Source organism: Misgurnus anguillicaudatus, chromosome 22 (assembly GCF_027580225.2).
Source record: "Misgurnus anguillicaudatus chromosome 22, ASM2758022v2, whole genome shotgun sequence".
Classification (NCBI taxonomy): domain Eukaryota; kingdom Metazoa; phylum Chordata; class Actinopteri; order Cypriniformes; family Cobitidae; genus Misgurnus; species Misgurnus anguillicaudatus.
The window spans coordinates 51,694,783-51,714,000 of NC_073358.2; the positions used below are offsets into that span (position 1 = coordinate 51,694,783).

Below are 19,218 nucleotides of genomic sequence, written 5' to 3' on the forward strand. Positions count from 1 at the left end.
TGTGACACCATGTGTACAGCACATTTCCAAAAAGGCTAACACCAAAACAAACACACAGGCTTCATGTCAACACTTCTAACAGCAGGCGGGTCACGTGACAGCAGCAGAATGTGGAACAGTTGCGCATGCGCGTGTCTTAAGCCCAGTGACGCCACCACTTGTGTTCAGTATCGTCTTTCATGAAGGGTCAATAAAAAGCAAAACAAGCAAATGAACCACGATCCGGTATTTTTATCAAAGTCCAGTCTTCATCTGTAATGCAAAACAAAGCATTAGACAAACTGTCAACAGAACCAAAGATGTGCATTTAATGTTTATTCATCAAATATTCCATAACATTAAAAGCAGAAGTTGTCAGTATTATTAAATAAAAAGGAGAAGTAGAAAATATTATGCAATCTGATGATGGCATAAATGGCAGTTGCTTGCAATGTAAACTAGGTTAAGGATTCGCCTCGACTTGCAGCAACGACTCGAGTGTGCAAAGCAAAATTTTTTTTTAAAGAAACACACAAAATATCACTTACACCTGCTTTAATTGGATCAAGACGATGCACTCTTGGTTCTCCTGCGTTTCATTTCACTGTTGTGCAGTTTTTCTGTGATTTTTCTTTCGTGTCCAGCAGGGATATGGCGATTCGTGTTCAGTCCAATTTCTCTCTTACTTCTGCCTTTTCCTCTGGCATGGCCGTGATATTCCTCGAGGTTATAATACTCATATTGATCATAATGAGCCTCTTCAAATGACACCAATCGGTCGATGTCAGTCGCCATAATGTTTATCCGACTAATAATGCTTATGATGTTTCCAATGCAAACACCTCGCTGCGCTTGTCTTCTGTGAGTAAACAACAGTGATGTCACTCGTTTTTTTAAACCTCTAGGTCACGTGGTTTCTAAATCTCGTCGTGTGATTGGCGGAGCGCTCTTGTTATTGTAGGTGTGTTCGATATCGTGCAGCGCTGCGCAGACTGACATGAGGCTGACATCAAAGTATCGCGAGAGCAAGTCGAAAGTAAACTCTTTAGTATGATTTCTCTATCGCTCTCGCGGTATTTTGATGTAAACCTCCTGTCAGTTTTTTCGCGCCGCATGAAGTCGAACACACTTACCTTGTGTGATATTTCATCATCACTATATACTCTTCCGCATTGGCCTTTTCGTTTTGTGCATTAAATATGCACAAGAAATGTAAGTTAACACCACAAGCACGTAATTCTTTCCTGTTTTCATTACGAATTCTGCATTTCTGTAAGAAATGGATTGTGTACTTCTTGTGTCACAAAGACACAATGCATACAAAATCTATTACATTAACAAGAGGTTAATGTGTCTAGGGGTGGGGTGACCAAGGTGTGTCATTGCTGTTGTTTATTTTATGTTATTAGCATCTTTTTTAAAGAAAAACTGAGGTGCCTGTAAGGATTAAACATGCCAGGCTTATAATACATAGACACTTACGTTTAGTTTCAGTACATTGTAATACATTCTCTCATGTCTATGAAAAACTGCAGCTTTTTTGTGGTTTCTGCATTTTATGTCTAAAACACTTTAACAATGCACTCAAACATAAGTTGGCCTTTATGAATCGTCTCTTTTATCATAAAACCCTTTGAAGTGTCTGCAGCAGATAAATATTTTGACATGACATGTGACGCCCAGTGCTTCGATCAACCTAGAAAATGTAAAAAAAGATCAACCCAGTAACAGTTTCGGTAAACCATTCTCTGCAAGCATGTAAAAATAGGAGATTGAAATTTGGCTCCTGTCAGAAAGGGATAATACCGCCCCTTATTCTGCACTATCCAACCACAACACTGCCATTTATTGCAGAGATCAGCTTATTTGCATAAAAAAGGACACACCCCAAAACTGCAAATTTTTGCTCACACCTACAAAGTGGCAATTTTAATATGCTATAATAAATTATCTATATGGTATTTTGAGCTAAAACTTTACATGCATACTCTGGTGACACCAAAGATTTATTTGACATCTTAAAAAAAGGATTGTGAAATGTCCCCTTTAAATCAGCGTAGGTTTGGTCTGCAATAGTGAGAAACCACAGCATTGCAAATGCACTTTTATTACATGCAGAAACTGTGTGCGTCATGCATTTTATTTAAGCAACAATAAAACTCTGTGTAATAATATCAAGGCATGGTTTTCATTAATGGTTAATCCACGGGTAGTTAAAGAGTCATAATTCATTATCAAAAGCCACATGAACGACTTGTAACCATCAAGATGACTTAAAATAATTCTTATTATAATACGTTTTATACTCATTAATTATTTATGTAATGTTAAATTATTCATTGTATTTGTGTACAAATATCTCCAGGGTCACTGCCAAAATCATGTATGACAGTGACCGTATACAATATCATTTATAACTTTTGATCAACAATCTACTGATTAAACATATTATTTTTACATATTATTTAAAAGAAGAATCAATCCAATAAATCAGGCCTAGTTCATTTCCTCTCCGAGTACAAAGGGCCCCTACACGACCCGGCCCCCGCTGACCCAGGAATGGCGAGACGTTTTGTGACCACGCCCTGCTGACCGGACCACGCCCAGCCATATGAAACAAACGCATCCGCTCTTTAACCACGCCCCCTTTCAGTATGACACGTCCCGACGCTTTTCCACGTCGCCCGCCCAGCCCTGTTCCTGCCGCGCACCCAACGGTTGAGCCTGGGGAGGCTGCGCGCGCTCTTGCAAAGGCCGGGGAAAAAATGGCGGCGCCCGTTCTGCGAGTGTCCACCCCTCGATGGGAGAGGATAGTGCGGCTGCTTGTGTGTCTCTCAGGAATTTTGCTGTCCCTCTACGCTTTTCATGTGGAACAGGAAAAGACCCGCGACACCAATTACCGCGCCATGTGCGACGTGAGCAGCTCGGTTAGCTGCTCCAAAGTCTTCACGTCCAGGTAAGAAAGAGGGCTGTGTCTCAAAACCCGGCGAGTTCCCTACCTAGACAGCCTATGTGGGCGTTGTAGACGTGTCGTTTCAGACTTGTGTTGATGTTTTTGAGCATCAATGTAGAAGTTTGAATAAAACTGTGATGCTGTCTTGACGGTGTTGTCTAAGTAGGGAGCGCGTGAGGATTTGAGACGCACCGGGCCGCTGACTGACTGTGATTGTAAATCTTTAAAAATTACAAGATAATTATTTACGCTCTTTTCAGGCAAAGCTTCTGGTCTGGTCTGGTTAAACGCAAAGATAAATGTGTGAAAATTAAATTGATATTTATTAGTTGTATTTGTATGGGGCTTTTGTTATATGAACAGAAACACAGTGTAATAGCTGCTAATGCTAACAGTGCTAATGAGTGAATGAGTTCTACATCATTGATCTATCTGAATTTACAATAATTCTAGTAATGATTTTTCACATTATTTAATGAATAAATAAACCTTTAGTTCTGTTATTTGGTAAATCGGATGCGTGACTCTGTCAAAAATTTGTTGGTTTATTTTCCTCTTCAGCTAACTGACACCTTTATGAAAATTTCCAAAAGTGTGTATTTCTCATGAATATATGTAGTTTATGAGCCCTGTTAACTTCAACACAAGTCACCTAGTAGGGTTTTAATGTTTGTTTTCATATGATAAAAAATACAGTGAGCTGCATCAGTCAGGATTTAACTTTGGTTTTTGTAACCTTTGAAATCAGTATGATTGATTTATGACACACTTCGCAGTTTACAGCTGCATGATGCGCCCTAAATCAATAACTTAATAGTGTGCTTCAGCAGTTATGTTTAGTGCACTTTTATTTATATGCTCGTATGTAGTGACAGATCAATGATGTTTTGAGAACCATCATACCAGGCATATAACCGACCTTTAACGTTGAAATATGGTTGAAATAATGTCAATGTGCTAAACGGTTGCAAAATGTTAATAAATATCTTAAAAATTAACATTAAAATATGGGTAAAATAATGTCAGGTGTTTGTTCAACGTTGATTCGATTTGTAAAATCAAAAAGTGATTCAACCTATCCTTGACGTTGATTCAACGGCCAATCACCGCTGAAATGCCGGCTGGGATGTTATGTGTTCGAGATTTTTACATAATTTATATATTTATTGCATTTTGTATTAAAAGTGGCTTTTTAGTGTAAAGTTAACTTCTCTAATGTGGGAACAACAAGATCAGTTGTTTTGGGAGATATAAAGATGCAGATATATCAGCAATGACAGTCATGTGAATTGTTACTTGTTTTTTTGTTTTGTTTTTTTGCTGACACACTTTTAGGAGAATCTCATGATAAGTATCTGACTGCACACAGATAAAAAACACATTACTAGGTTATAATATAATGCTGCCTATTAATATATTTGATACGTTGATGTATGCAACACGTTTTTAACCTGGTTCTAATTTGTGTTAATAGTGTCTCTTACATTATCTGCCAAGCTATAGATATGCCAACTTATCTTTAGGATAACGAGGACATTACCATGAAGAAAGATCTGTGTATTTGCGTGTCAGAGTCTATAAAATGAGTTCATAGGACCAGGCGATTGCATTGTGTTTGCTCACAGTGAGACCTCCCAATTCGTGTTGCTCGGTGGGAAGTTCTGATAAAGCAAGCGGTCCTTGGGGAAAACAACCAAACAAGCTTCGGTGGGGTGAAGGTTTTTGTAACGTTACACAATCAGGCTTTAGGTCTGACTCTTAAAGTGAACCAGCGTTTTACACGTGCATGCATTTGTAATAATCAGATTGCATGAGTTGATCGATATCTTTTGCCGTAAAGCTGAAGTATGAATTTGACCACATTCACTATTGCGATTAGAAGCAGTGTTTTGTAGCGCAGAATTATTTCAGCTTGTTGATGTGATGGTATCAGGCTTAATGTAATGTGAATCAGACTTGTTCGCTGCACTTATGCTGCATGCACACCGACAGGGACTTTGTCGGTGTAAGTTGCAAGTCTCTTTAGTGAGGTCCTAATACTGTTTGTCCTAGTAACAATTATAAACAAATGAGTAACTAGGGGTGTTACAGATCACATAATCATGGTTCGGATCGCATTACAGTTTTTGAGGCACGAATCGGATAATTTTTTGGATCAAAAAAGGGAGTGGGAAAAATTATGACTGTTATGCTTTTATTACCTTTCAATCAGCCGGTTTTTTATTTACATACACATACATAACCGTTTTATCATATTTACATTTTATTTACATACAGAATGATCACATCTGAATGGAGCTCATTTAATCGCATCTGCTCACTTTAGCACCTTTTTCTGCTTAAATTATTTAAAATCACTTGAGTGTTAACATTTGCAAGTCTTTAAAACACACACAGATGATAAACTTTCTCTATTTAAATTTGTGTATTAATCCACCAATTGCATGCAAGCCGAACCGTGGGTTCTATATGGGTCATGGATCAACTGTGATCCATTTCACCCCTGTGAGTAACCATCCTATCAGTAACTGATGAGAGACCGATGAGGTAAACACCACCTCCTTCACTGGTTCCAATGGTGACTTTTGCTCATGTCACCAGAAGTTGCCAAGTTTCCATTAAAATGCACAAGTCGCTGGTTGCTGGCGGTGTGCACGCAGCTTTAGATTCCTCGCTGCAGTTTCTGGATGCAAAACTGAATTCTTCTGTCAAGTTTGGCAGTCAAGGATTTAGATGGCTGCACTGATATAACCCAAATGCACCTAACTAAACAGAGGGATGAAATATAAACCAGTGTTATGTGTTTATTTGACCAGGCATTATAAACAATATCAACAGTGGTGACCAAAATGGACTAAGTAATTTAACACAACTGCAAAATGTTAAGTTGAAATCACACTATATTATAAAAACACATCACTTATGAATATATGAGCTGATGATAAAGACCAGCCCATAATCCCACCACCAATTTACTAATCTGTTTGTAAATAAAGTAAAATAGAATTAGTGATGTATTTATTCAGCCTCAATTAAACCTGTCCAGAAACATGTTTGACGAGATATAATCTTGACCTAAAGATTTTTTGCATGGCTTTAGTCTATCTTTAAAGCCCGGAATACACTGCATGATTTTTGTCCTCTTATAAGATCATTACCTTATCACACTGTGCGACATGTATCGTTTAAACTCGGGTACGAGAGGCATGTAGACTATACGATGATGACACGGAAGCTTCGGCGGCTGTGTCACACGTTGCGCAACGTCACCAGCATGCGCTCGTGGTAAACAAAAACCGGTACGCAGGTCATAGCAGCAAACACACTGTGTGGTGATCATGCCAAATTTCTGACACTGCCAGAAAACTATCGTAGGCTATCTTTGAACGCAAGACCGGGAAAACGGCCGTCTTTGATACGACATAGGACCACCGATGGAGAGCCACGATCACAGAAATCGCGACGATAGTTTCACGATGGCAATCTTTCGTCTGGGACAGCCAATTATCATGCAGTGTATCCCAGGCTTAACACATTGTCAGGAAGTGAGGTAATGCAACTTCCACTTAAGACTGTCACACACATTTCCTCTTCAGTTATGACATGAAACACACGGTTAATGCATTGATACCTGATATGCATTTAATGTGTTTTTTTATAACTGTCACTCTTTTATGTGTTGTCACTAAGCTTTGCAAGCCTGACCCTAAGACAGTCAGACGATAACAACAAAATGACATCTTTGTCAAGAGGCGGTCACTGCGAATATGGGCATGGAGGGCTTCGTCCATCTTTGCTTTTCAGTAGAGAGAAAGGGCACACCGTGACGTACCAGTTTTCTTCTGGTCACATATCTTCAAGTGATTCTCAAGTCTTCAGACTTAATCTTGAGACTTGATCGCATTCACATGAATGGAGGTCAGTGGAATCAAAAGTGTAACGTGATCCCTTAACATGTGTTGTACAAAGTGATGTAATTATTGCACATTTGCATTTTGCATGTGTTCAGCTGCAGAAATGTATAACACTGTTATCTTTGTTTTTTTATGTTTACATTCATGCCGTTGTATGTTTGGAGTGTTTTTGCTCTGTTGTAGTTCTTTAGAAAGTAAAAGTCATTTGTTGGTAACGCTCCGGCCTTATGAATATTTATGTTTTTTCTAAACTCAATCTCAAAGATATTGTGACAGAAACTGTTGTTAGCATTGATAAAGAGAGACACTGTTTGGTATATGCTAATGTTTTCATCATTGTGTTTTGAATTATTTTGGATTTGGGCCAGAGATTCTTCTTGAATGTGTTTGTATCTGGTGTGCCTCATACATCCTGAAAAGTGTAGCTGCTTTCATCGCCCCCTGCAGTATAAGTCGTAAACTCCGCTGTCTACTTGCGAATGAACGGGACTCGGGTCAAAATAAAAAAATAATTTACACTTTTCCGAAATATGGTTTTGGTTCTTTAAGGTAATTGTTACTTGTTATCACACTGATATATGTTCAGTTGTTCATTTTTGTGATAAATTTCATTTTAGCTAGTACTTTGATGCTATAGAAATGGCGCGTGTCGTTATGACATGTGATTGTAATTTCCGACTTCTGTTTTATTTCACACTGAAGAAATTAGTTTGTCAAAGCCTGTCGAATGAGACGTTTGAGGGGTGTGGTTGAATTGGCGTGCAAGGGTTTGGGCGGACGTTTGATACCGCGGCTCCGCCTCTGGGCGGATAGAGACAGAGCGCAGCGCGTCATAACCTGAAAACCAACAAGCAATCCAACCGTCTCCATTGACTTTGATTTGCGAGAAGCCGCCTCCTTGTCATTTCTGGCTTATAACAAAAAACTGAATAATGCCTAAAAGCTGCTGTGTGACAATATGTACAGCCAACAAGCCAAAGAACCCAGAAACAAGCTTCCACAAGCTGTCGAGCCGCAAAACCCAGCCTTTAAGGAGAAAAAAGTGGATCGCCGACTTAGTTTTCCCCTAGTGGACGCAGTTCTACTAATAGTATTACTATGAAAAGTTGTCTGTTTCCACTTTTGTGTCTTTAAACGCTTGTTTTTTGAGGTCGACAGCTTATTAAAACGTATTTGTTTGTTTTTTTGGCTTGTTAGCTGTACATATTGTCACACAGCAGCTTTTAGGCATTATTCTGTTTTTTGTTATAAGCCAGAAATGACAAGGAGGCGGCTTCTCGCAATACAAAGTCAATGGAGACGGTTGGATTGAATTCCCCCCCGGTGGGCGTGGTTTTCAAATTTGCATAACTGCGCTCTGTCTCTATGGTTGATTCTGCAGCTCCGCCTCCACGGACGATTCCTTCTGCGCATGCCCTTGATCCAAATTGACATTTTTGCGTAACGTGTCAGCACCTAACGCTGTACATTTTACGTTCAGTTCATTACAATGGAAGAAAGCGTCGTCCATCTTTTTTTACAGTTTATGGTTCGTATTCTCTGAAAACGTCCAGGCCACTGCTTAAAGCATTATTATTATATATTTATAGATCTAATCTCTTTTCTTATTTCTATTACTGCATCTATATGACTTGTTTTTTTCCATATTTCTCCACAGGTGGGGTCGAGGATTTGGACTGTTGGGATCCATCTTTGGGAACGACAGCGCATTAAATCAGCCAAATAGTGTCTATGGAATTCTCTTCTATGTGTTTCAACTGTTACTGGGTACGAGTCTCATTAATATCAGTACACTATAATACAGACACTGATGAACGTGTAGGAGAGCAAGATAATAGCAGTACAGATATTTTGGCTGATATTGATTGCTGTCAATTATTTTATGCCTTGTCCCAAACAGACTAAAGTTCGAATATTTGATTTTAGCTTGTGGAGATTAAATGCGAAGTAATTTGTAGTAGAAAAGATTACTGCACTCTCTAGTAGTGTTGGGAATTAAAAATCAATTCCAATTCTGAAATTGGATCCTTACTTTAAAATGTAGATTCTTGTGTGCTAGGGCTGGACGATATAGCCAAAGTGTCCATCATCGGTACACTTCTAAATTTCGGTTGATAAGTTATAAATCCGATAATGGTATAAATGTTAAAAAAAATCCTTGGGATAAACTGCAAAGAATGCCTATAATGAATGTCTGTACCTACAAACTTCTTAATGTGAGAATTATGATAACACTTCCAGGTGTGATTTGCGTGTAGGTTTATTTGAACAAAGTGGTAGATTATTTCTGTTTGAATGGTTAATAGATGTGGTCTGGTACTAGCCAGAGTATTAACTTGTTTCTTTTTTAACACATCGATTTAAATAGAAACAAATACAGTGTGAGGTTTGTGTGTTTGAGGTTAACTAAACATCAGCAGTTAAATAACTAGTAGAGGATTTTTTACCCATGTCCAGCTTATTCGTCAGGGGTGACGTGGGCTTTGCTGACTCGTATTCATCAGCATCTGTGTGAAGGGTCATGACACAGTGAGCTTTTTCTCCAAACTGTTACAGAATAATGCTCATGTGTCACTCGGAAAACGGACGGTTACAAACGTGGAACCAATTTGTACTTCCCAGAACCTGTTTTACATTTAACTGCTTACTTTATCCTTTATTTCCTGAATGAACGGAGAGGCTGTTTACATACAACCAATGGTTTTAGTTTTAAAATCGAATGACCATGTAAGCAGTGTTTTAAAGAAGTAGAGAAGTTCCCATAAAAGTAAAATTTCATGATCATTTTTTTCACCCCCCCCATCATCCAAGATGTTTATGTCTTTCTTTGTTCAGTCAAAAAGAAATTAAGGTTTTTGAGGATTTTTCATCGTATAGTGGACTTCAATGGGGCAAAACGGTTTAGATCGGTCATTTAAAAAAAAAATATTTATAATGTATACTTTTTAACTACAAATACTCATATTTAATTGTCTCTGTGATGCACGACCATGACTTCATGCATTACGTAGTGACATTGGAAAGGTCACGCTTGGCGTAAGCGGAAGTACAGATCCAGTGTTCACAAGTGGAACGTGCAAAGACGAAGTCAAACGCCCTTAAAATTAATAAATAAATGAAAGGTAAAACAATGATGTCAAACACCAGATCTGTACTCCCCCCCATGCCAAGCACGATTTTTCCAGAAACGTTTGTTTAGTTAGAGAGAGGGATTGACACAAGACTGAGTAGGGAAAAGGTCAAGCTTCCCAAAACGTAGACCACGCCCATTTTATGAGACACACCCACCCACCCTAGACATAGAGGGAGGTGACCCTGGGTGAGATCGACTGATGTGCTTTACACAAAGTCAAAGCTGGTTATTTAATTTAGTGGTTATTTGTTTAGTTTTTATTGTGTTGGTGTTTGCAGTGTTGTATAAAGTACTAGAAAGCAGTACTTGAGTAAAAGTACAAGTATTGTACTAGAAAAAGACTTTGGTAGAAGTGAAAGTTGTCTTTTAAAATATTACTTAAGTAAAAGTCTTAAAGTATCTGATATATACTGTACTTGAGTATCAAAAGTAATTTTCTGATATTTAATGTACTTAAGTATTTGAAGTAAAAGTAAAAAAGTTTTTTTTTTTAAAAGCAAGCGGTTAGAACTTTGATTGTGAACTTTATTGTGGCTTTCTTATGGTAAAGCATATTCAGGGTTCCCATTATCTTCTTAATCTCAATCATCAAATAAAAATCTGTCTTTTCCAGCACTTTTCAGGCACAATTCTCTTAAGTTAGAAGAGCAAACAGCATATTTTTAGAGCTGACATCAAATAAAAAAGCAGAAATTTCACTTTTGTATGAACTTCAGGTAAAAATGAAATATACATTATAACTTATTTCTTTCAAAACATGAGCATATTTTAGAAAAAAGTGGAGTATCCCTTTAAGTTAGCTGCTCTACTAAGAAAAAATTGCCAACTCGTTGTGTGGCAATGAAAGCACTGTGACTTTGATACAATGCAAGCGTACATTCACAATGTATAACATTAGCACAACATTATCCTATAACCACTGAGTTTTAAGTTAATTAACATAAAAGGAAATCTCAAGTTTGACAAAACGTATGATGCTTTTAAAGACGTGAATATAGTCCTTAACACTTTCTTTCTAACCTGCCACTGATTAACATGTTTTTAACAAATATTTCTCAATCTAACATTAGCCTACCGGAGGGAATATTTGGCCGGCAGTTATGCTATGTTACCATAAACATTTAAGCGTGTTTCAGTTGAGAGTTCTCTGTGAATTAAATAAATCCATGGGAAAATCAGCGGTGTAACGTTAACGTTTATTAAAACTGGCCATCACATTAGACAGATAATTATCTAATACGGCTTATGATAACTAATGTTGAATCACATTGACATTGTGGCTTTACTTAATAACTATTATTTTAAAGTACCTTGATGTGATTCTTCAGGTTGGACGGGGAGTTTTTAAATGACAAAATGTAAGTGATTTTCGCTAGGCATAAGAGGCACTTTATTCGGTAATCGGGAATCTTTAATTCCAATGTACAAAAACATTTCTTACAAATACGGCCACGGATGTATAACGTTAGCTTTCTCACCCTGTTCATCGTCGGGGTGGTCGATTACGATAATGGGAGGTCCTCCAGTAGGTGCTTTTGTTGCACTTACAGTTGTGCTTTCTCATCCTTTGGCAACACTACGCTAAAAAAGAGTGTGCGTGAAATAGAGTGTGCGGAGCGTGCGTAAATCAATCTAGAAGCACTGATTCGCCAAAACCTCCCTTATTGAGTGTGCGAGCGTGCGTAAATCAATCTAGAAGCACTGATTCGCTAAAACCTGCTTTATTGAGGTCGCACACATTTCTTCTGATTTTATTTTGTAGTAACAAGTAACGAATATGCTTAGTGAAAATATATCGGAGTAAAAGTATACATTTTATCTAGAAAATGTAGTGGAGTAAAAGTGAAAGTAGACATAAATTTAAATAGCGAAGTAAAGTACAGATACGTGAAATTTCTACTTAAGTACAGTAACGAAGTATTTTTACTTCGTTACATTACAACACTGGGTGTTTGCCATTACAGGACGTGCTGTTCACAAGAAATAAATGATAAACTGGTTGAGTACAAGATTTTCAAAATCAAAGCGATCATTTATTGCATCTCGACTTTTGAACAGTGTGACCTTTTAAAGCTTTATAAAATTAGTCACTATCAATAACGCACAAATGTTCATGTCTATTGTTTAGTAACTTAAGTTACATTAATTTGCCAAACTCGCCTTTGTTTTTTGATGCCAGTCTTTAAAACCCTTTGTTAAGTGTTTACCTATTTTTACAACAGGAGTTTTCAAAATGCTTATTGTTATTACCACCCATTATTGGGTTAATTATTTATTAACTCGTTCCCTGCCAGCGTTTTAAAAAAAAGTTGCCAGCCAGCACCAGCATTTTTCATGATTTTCACAAAAGTTTAATGCCTTCCAAAAAATGTTTTTCTTTAAATATATAACCAAACAATATATTAGATGAAAGAACAGACCCTCTGCTTTCAATCAAAGAAAAAAGTTTCATCTTACCTTCATTAGTTCTCTTGTAATCACCTCTCAAACATGGGTAGGTTTCTTTAAAAACACCCAATTTTGAGTAAAAAGCTGAGATAATTTCATTTTTGTGAAGGTCTTTTGATAGAGATCAGATGCAGAGCGATCTTTAAAACATACACAGAGTTCTTTCTCTTTCACGTGAGGCGCTACTTCCGGGTTGTATAAGTTGCGGAAGTGCGCCACCTGGTGGATAATAGTGGTATTGCGGAAAGACAGAAAATCTCGTCATTGGCTGGGATGCGTTTTCTCTTAATTGACCAGATATCTCGTCAATGGCGGCGAAAGAGTTAATTAATTTATTTATATGTTTATTTATTATTTTATGATTTAATTGTAATTCATTTATTTTTCATTGACTCGTGAACCACCTGCAATTCTTTTGTGGACCACTATGGGTTTGCAAACCCTAGTTTGGCAACTTTGCTTTACAATAACAGTTCTTTATTAATGTGATCTTACATGGCCACAATTTAATTATTTTGTTAAGATTCAGATTTCACAGCTGTAAAAAGGGTATAGAAATGTATTTTAGATATAAAATGCAAAACAGTATTATACTGTAAGTTATATTATACAATTATAATGTTCGTATAAGCTATACTATAATTATATATAGCAAAGCTGTAGTAATTATTTATTGATTGTCATTCCCCGCAAGTGTTTTTTAATAGTTGCCAGCCAGCTCCAGCATTTTTTATCATTTTCAAAATTTTAATGTTAAAGTTAAATGCAATCCAGAAAATTGTCTTTTTAAATAAATAAACATACAATATATCAAATGAATGAACAGACCCTGTGTTTAAAAAAAAAAAAACGTTGCAAGTTGTGTATAAGCTGTGTATAATAGTCACTTAGATGACAATAGCAGAAATGTGTATAGTCGTAAAAACTCGTCATTGGCAGAGGAGCGTATTCTCTTAATGGACAAGATAACTCGTCAATGGCGGGGAAAGATTTAAATTAGGATTAAATTCAGTATCTGAGCATTGACACCATTTGGTGCATATTCATGCAAGATTAAATCTCTGCTCGTACCCCCATATCTGAATTTTAAGAGAAGTGTGTATGTTAATATTACAAATGCAATTGTATGATGAGTTTTGTGATCACTAACTGGTGTGTTTGTGTACAGGTTTAACAGCCAGCGCTATGGCTGCTTTGATTTTGATGACCACATCCATCGCATCAGTAATGGGTTCACTCTATCTGGGCTATATTCTTTACTTTGTCCTGAAGGACTTTTGCTTCATCTGTGTGACCACATACGCACTGAACTTCATCCTGTTTGTGCTGAACTACAAGCGACTGGTTTACTTGAACGAGGCCTGGAAACAGCAGCTCCAAGCCAAGAGAGACTAGACTAAAAAAACACACATGGAAGGATAACAACATTGAAACAAGTGGGGAAAATCCTTAAACCTCTGAAATTGTGACTTGCCACCAGGAGACCTTGCTTCCAAACAAATGTTCATTCTGTCGTGTTTAAAACAACTGAAAAAAATTGTCATTTTTAGGGGCCACTGATCACCGGTTTATTGCATTGTGAGGAAGGATTTGGCAACAGAAACACAAATCTCTGTTTTAATTTCTTGTCGGTTTTGTTTGTTTCCCCGAGATGAAAATGAGGTTCGATGGTGCGAGGGATCAGGCGGAAAATGATACGCACTTGCAGAAATTACCAGTCAGTACAAATAGCAGAGATGGTCCTTTCTTTAAGGAATAAAATAACGGAGAAAACGTCAAGATTCTGTTTACTTGAATCTACCGGAAGAGTCTTTGCTCCCCGATGAGCCGAGCAGATTCCAGTAGGACTTTAAAGGTTTATAAAGGGTAAACATGAATGATTGTGATGTTTGCAGAGTTGATTCCAAGAGAAGAAAAGATCGCTATTATTAAAACCAAGAAATGAAAGTGTAATTTTATGTTTACAGATTTTTTTATTGTTTTGGAAGAGGACCACTCAGAAAACATGGAAGAATGTGAGCTGTATGTGTGTAGATCAGATTTGTCTGTGACTACTTTACTTTTTTTACGATGTGTTTCTTTGCAGTTCTGTAAATAGCTGACGCAAAGCAATATTCCCAAATATTAGGTTGTGTCTCACTGTTGAAACATTAAAGCGGAAAAGTACAACAAAACGTCCCGAACTACAGCATGTCAGTCACTTTCAGCCATTGTTTTCAAAAGAAAAACTATTTTGGGAATAGTTTACTGCAAATTTAGCAAATGCTGTTCTTTGTACTCTTATCTGCCATTAAATAAGTCCAGTCTTGAAACAAATTCAAGGCTGCAATCACTATAAACGTTTTGTAAAATGACATTTTGTTGACATTCAAAGCCGTCCTAAGACTGCCCAATTTATTTAAATGTGCAGTTTAATTGATTACAGTAAAATCATTTAATGCTACATTAATTCACTTTTATATGTGACCCCTGACCACAAAACCAGTTGCACTGCTAAATTTGTATCAAGCAGAGTTCCCACACGTCCTTGAAAGTTTGTGAATCTGGGGGAAATAATTCAAGGGCTTGGGAAGTTTTTGAAAATCTACAAACTTGGTCTTTGGCCAAGTTGAAAATATTCAACTCGAGCGAAAAATTCGCATGACACGAAGTTAAATCTCGCGAGTAATCTAGAGCGAGCAACGCGATGCGATTGCATGCTTTGCGTTTGGTGTAAACCCACAGTAAGACCCAAACTTCGGTTTGTCTTTTTTCCGATTTCTTTCAGCTATTTGGTATTAGGAAGAATCTAAATATAATAACCAAATATTTTTTTTGACCATGTGTCCATGTTTGTAGGTTCCAGTTACACAGAATTAATTCACTTTTTTCCACTTACTGGTTTAAACTCAATATAAAAAAGATCATTGTAAATGGTTTTGTGGTCCAGGGTCACATATTAGCAATTGTGAAGACGTAGCCAAATAGTTTTCGTGTCATAATGCATAAATTGAGTTATTACAGCTTACTCAATTACAGTAATTCTGACGTACAGTAATATGGGTGCTGTAAAACTGTTCGGATTGATTATTTGGGATGAGTTGAGTCTGTTCCTGGTTAACTATCTTTTCTGCAGGTTTTGTGGTTCTACTTTAACTTAATGTTTAATTTCTTTACCTAAACTATTATGAGTCCACACACATTCTCCCAAGTTCAATTTTCAGACCTACAAATATTTTTTGTTGTATTTTATTGTTTTTTTTCACCTAGTTTTGCGCGTGCTGGTCACATCACATTCGCTGCGTCTACTGTGCTACTATGAAGAATTTCACCTCAAAGCAATAGCTGTCATTTCACTGTTTAGGTTAACTATAGACCTGATTAATAATAAGAGTAACCCACTTCTAGTCAAATTAACCTTGAATTTGGTTGCATGTTGTTTTGGGCCAAAATAACTTGTGAGATGTTTGATATTCCATCATGTAAGTGATTACAAGCTGTTAATTTATTTATTTTTGGGCTATGGTTTGACGTCTACTAACAGCCCATATTTTGCATCGTCTAGGCTGTGTTTGGATGCCTGTTAGCCAAAATTGCTTGCTGGGATGATATTTCAATCTCCCACAATTTTTCCAGGTGTTGAGAGAGTCGGTCACTGATAATGCCAGCAGGAAAATCGAACGCTGCCATGTTTTTCTCTTCAGTTTTTTGGCTGTACGTTGGGTCTTTTGTATTTGGAGTGAAAGTGCATTGAATTGTATTTGTGTGGATATCACTGCTTGTTGCTCATCGTCCACCGTTTGTTGTGTATTAGACGTTTAATGAAATATTGAAGTCGTTATTTTGTCAGTTGTCAATACTGTATTTAAACAAATGTGAGGTTTTGAGTTTATCTATACTATACAACCCAGTATTACACCAGGTGATTGCGAGTTAAAACTTGTGTGATGCCTAAAATAGTTAGGGTGATCACGGAAGTTTTTACCAACAGTTAGGTACTGGAACATGTAAGCGATAAAACTTAGTCGCATTAGTTAGTGAACCTTCAGAAGAGCTTCTGAATCATTGGACGTCAGTCAGGAGTCTATATTAAATCTGACAGATGGGACACATGTAGTCAGTCCTATGTGTTGTGTTTCAAATGTTTGAATATATGAGTCCTGTAAAACGTTTTCCTTGCTGTCGTGGACCAAAATTCAATTTGGCTTTTACCATAAGTTCAGTGACGAAGTAATGTTAAGTTTGCTTTGTTGAGCTATAACTAGTTGGTATAATGTTCTGACTTCTCAACCATTTGATGCTTTGTGGCTTGTGTTAAGCAATTGCACTCTTAAAAATAAAAGTTTTTTTAACAGTGATGCCATAGGAGAACCATTATTGGTTCCTCAGAGAACTATTAAGTCAAAGGTTTCTTAAAGCAGGGGTGTTCAAACTTTATGATACCAAGGACCCCCAAATATGCACCTTTTGTGAGGGACCCTCTACCTAAAATATATATCCATAGGTTTTTATGTATAACACACATTATTGGTTACACTTGGAGTCACTGGATGTACAAACTAGGGCTGTACAATATTAAGACCATACGCGCTACCGTTGAGCGCAAGACCTACTTGGCAGGTATTTAGTATGGCCCCTTCTGATTGGTCTAATCAAAGCATGCAAGGCATGTAAATAAATGTTAGTTATCCCAGCTCCCTGCGATTATGGATATTGCATACACTGTTATGACAATAACAATAATTTTTCGATACGTCATGCAGTCCTAGTACAAACATGAAACTATTTTCTATTTATTTGCACTTCAGCAACCTTTGACTATAAATCTTGTTTTATAGCAGCTTTACAAGGAATTTTGCCTTACAAGCCTAGTTAGTGAGATAAAGGAAACTGTATTAAGGAACTAGAAACACTAGAAAGATACAAAGCAAATTTAAAAAAAATTATTTCTCCAAAAGTGTTCTAGAGGCCCCGGACCCCAGTTTGAAAACCCCTGCTTGAAGAAACCATTTCTTTTATACCTTTATTAACCTTTTTTGAAACTGAAAGGTTCTTTGGATATTAAAGCTTATTTTTTTTAAATGGTTCTTCTGTGGCATCGTTAAGCATCTTTATTTTTAAGAGTGTGGCTTATTGTTGCGGTCTTCTCAATGAACTTGAAAGCCAATATACTTTCTGCATCCGCATAAACAAGCAGTGATTTTCTATGATGACATCAGCAGTCAGACTTAACCGATCTTAAAGGGCACATATTATGGCCTTTTTACAATATGTAATAAAAGTATCAGGTGTGCCTAGAATGTGTCTGTGAAGTTTCAACTCAAAATACTTCACAGATCATTTATTATAGCATGTCCAAAATGCCCCTATTTGGGTGTCTGTACCTTTAAATGCAAATGAGCTACAGCTCCTCACTTCTTTACAAACAGACCGCTGAGCACTTTCAGTTAAAATAGAACAAAAGTATCTAGTACAACTCGCTTAGGGTGGAAACTATGGTAATGCAGGACTGGAAGTGGGCGGGGCTTTATCAATATGACCTCACATTGATAAGAGAATCAAAACGGCATGTCTAATGAGACTGCTTTGGTTTAATGGAGATTAAAAAACAAGAAGCGTGTGGATTTTTTTCGTAATCGTAGGCTGGTCGTGTTCACACACTGCCAATACACTTTGTTCAAACACCTTGTTAAAATGGATTTGCATAATATGTGCCCTTTAAGGTAGATAGTTTGACAGTTCAGTTCTACAGTGGAGTTTTAAATAAATGTCATGCAAGCAAATTGAAGTAAAACTTATTTTACTTGGGAATCGCGTATCCAAGATATTTAACATGAAAAATATGTAGGTTGAAGTCATGTCAGATGAGAGTAAGAGTTGCTCAAAGCTGAAGCAAAGTTTTTCCACTTAAATGAAATATTAGCACTCACATTTTTTCTGGAATAACACTAAATAGCAAGACCGGGAATGTGTAAAGTAAATTTTGTTTTATGTTGTTTTGTTGCATATGAGTTTATGACTTGAAAATGTTAAAACAGGACCCCCCAAAAATTTTACAAATAGGGTTGCCTTCACGAATTTAAATGTCAGTAAAAGTGCCTTCTGTATGCCACCGGGCTGTGGAGGAACTGCAGCCTTGAGTTTGATTGAATTTTGTTTGCCTTTCTGATGGAAACTTCATAAATCCATCTGTAAATATCTGAAGTATTGTCTCGTGTGCGTGTGGAGAAACCCACCATGAAAGCAGAAACTCACTAAACCCAAATCCAGATGTCTCGTGAAACCGCTTCATTATTCTTTTACTCATATTTGTGTTATTTAGCTTTGGGTCAACTTTCCAGAAAACCACCAGATGAATCTGTCCTGAGGATGTGACTGTAATATTAAACAGAATTATTTCTTTTCCTCTTTATTTTATTTCCTAATGTAAGTGTAAATGTACAGACTGTTAATGTTATAGCTTATTTTAGTAGATAAAGATAAAACTAAAAATGGATGGAACAGAGATTCATTGGCATCAGGTTTTTTTCTTTTTTCAGAAATGCAACTTCATGGGGTATTTTTGTGGAAACAACTTTGTGTTTAGGTTTGCTTCTGTATTTGCCAAATATAAACTCAAGAAATGCTGTATTTTCGTACATGATTACATGTTAGGAAGAACAAAGGGGAACATCGGGTGATTCAGCATGGAGGAGACGACAGTGAAGAGAAAAAACGTGTCATTATTGTGTGGATTTGGTCTGTCATTAAAACATTTCTCCAGATGTGCCTTCTCTGACCCATTTATATCCTTCAGAAATACAGACAGAAAA

General features: G+C 37.0%; 1 protein-coding gene and 1 long non-coding RNA gene across 2 annotated transcripts; both read left to right on the forward strand.

Annotated features, from left to right (window-relative positions):
- Window positions 1-2,640: 2,640 nt before the first annotated feature.
- On the forward strand, window positions 2,641-14,766 carry vkorc1l1 (vitamin K epoxide reductase complex, subunit 1-like 1). Its single transcript, XM_055198210.2, has 3 exons — window positions 2,641-2,935; window positions 8,504-8,613; window positions 13,596-14,766. The coding sequence occupies exons 1-3, from the start codon at window positions 2,745-2,747 to the stop codon at window positions 13,820-13,822; spliced, it is 528 nt and encodes a 175-aa protein (XP_055054185.2). The 5' UTR covers window positions 2,641-2,744; the 3' UTR covers window positions 13,823-14,766.
- Window positions 14,767-15,297: 531 nt separating this feature from the next.
- On the forward strand, window positions 15,298-19,170 carry LOC141358998 (uncharacterized). Its single transcript, XR_012365599.1, has 2 exons — window positions 15,298-15,709; window positions 15,752-19,170. It is a non-coding gene; the product is annotated as an uncharacterized lncRNA (long non-coding RNA).
- Window positions 19,171-19,218: the final 48 nt, after the last annotated feature.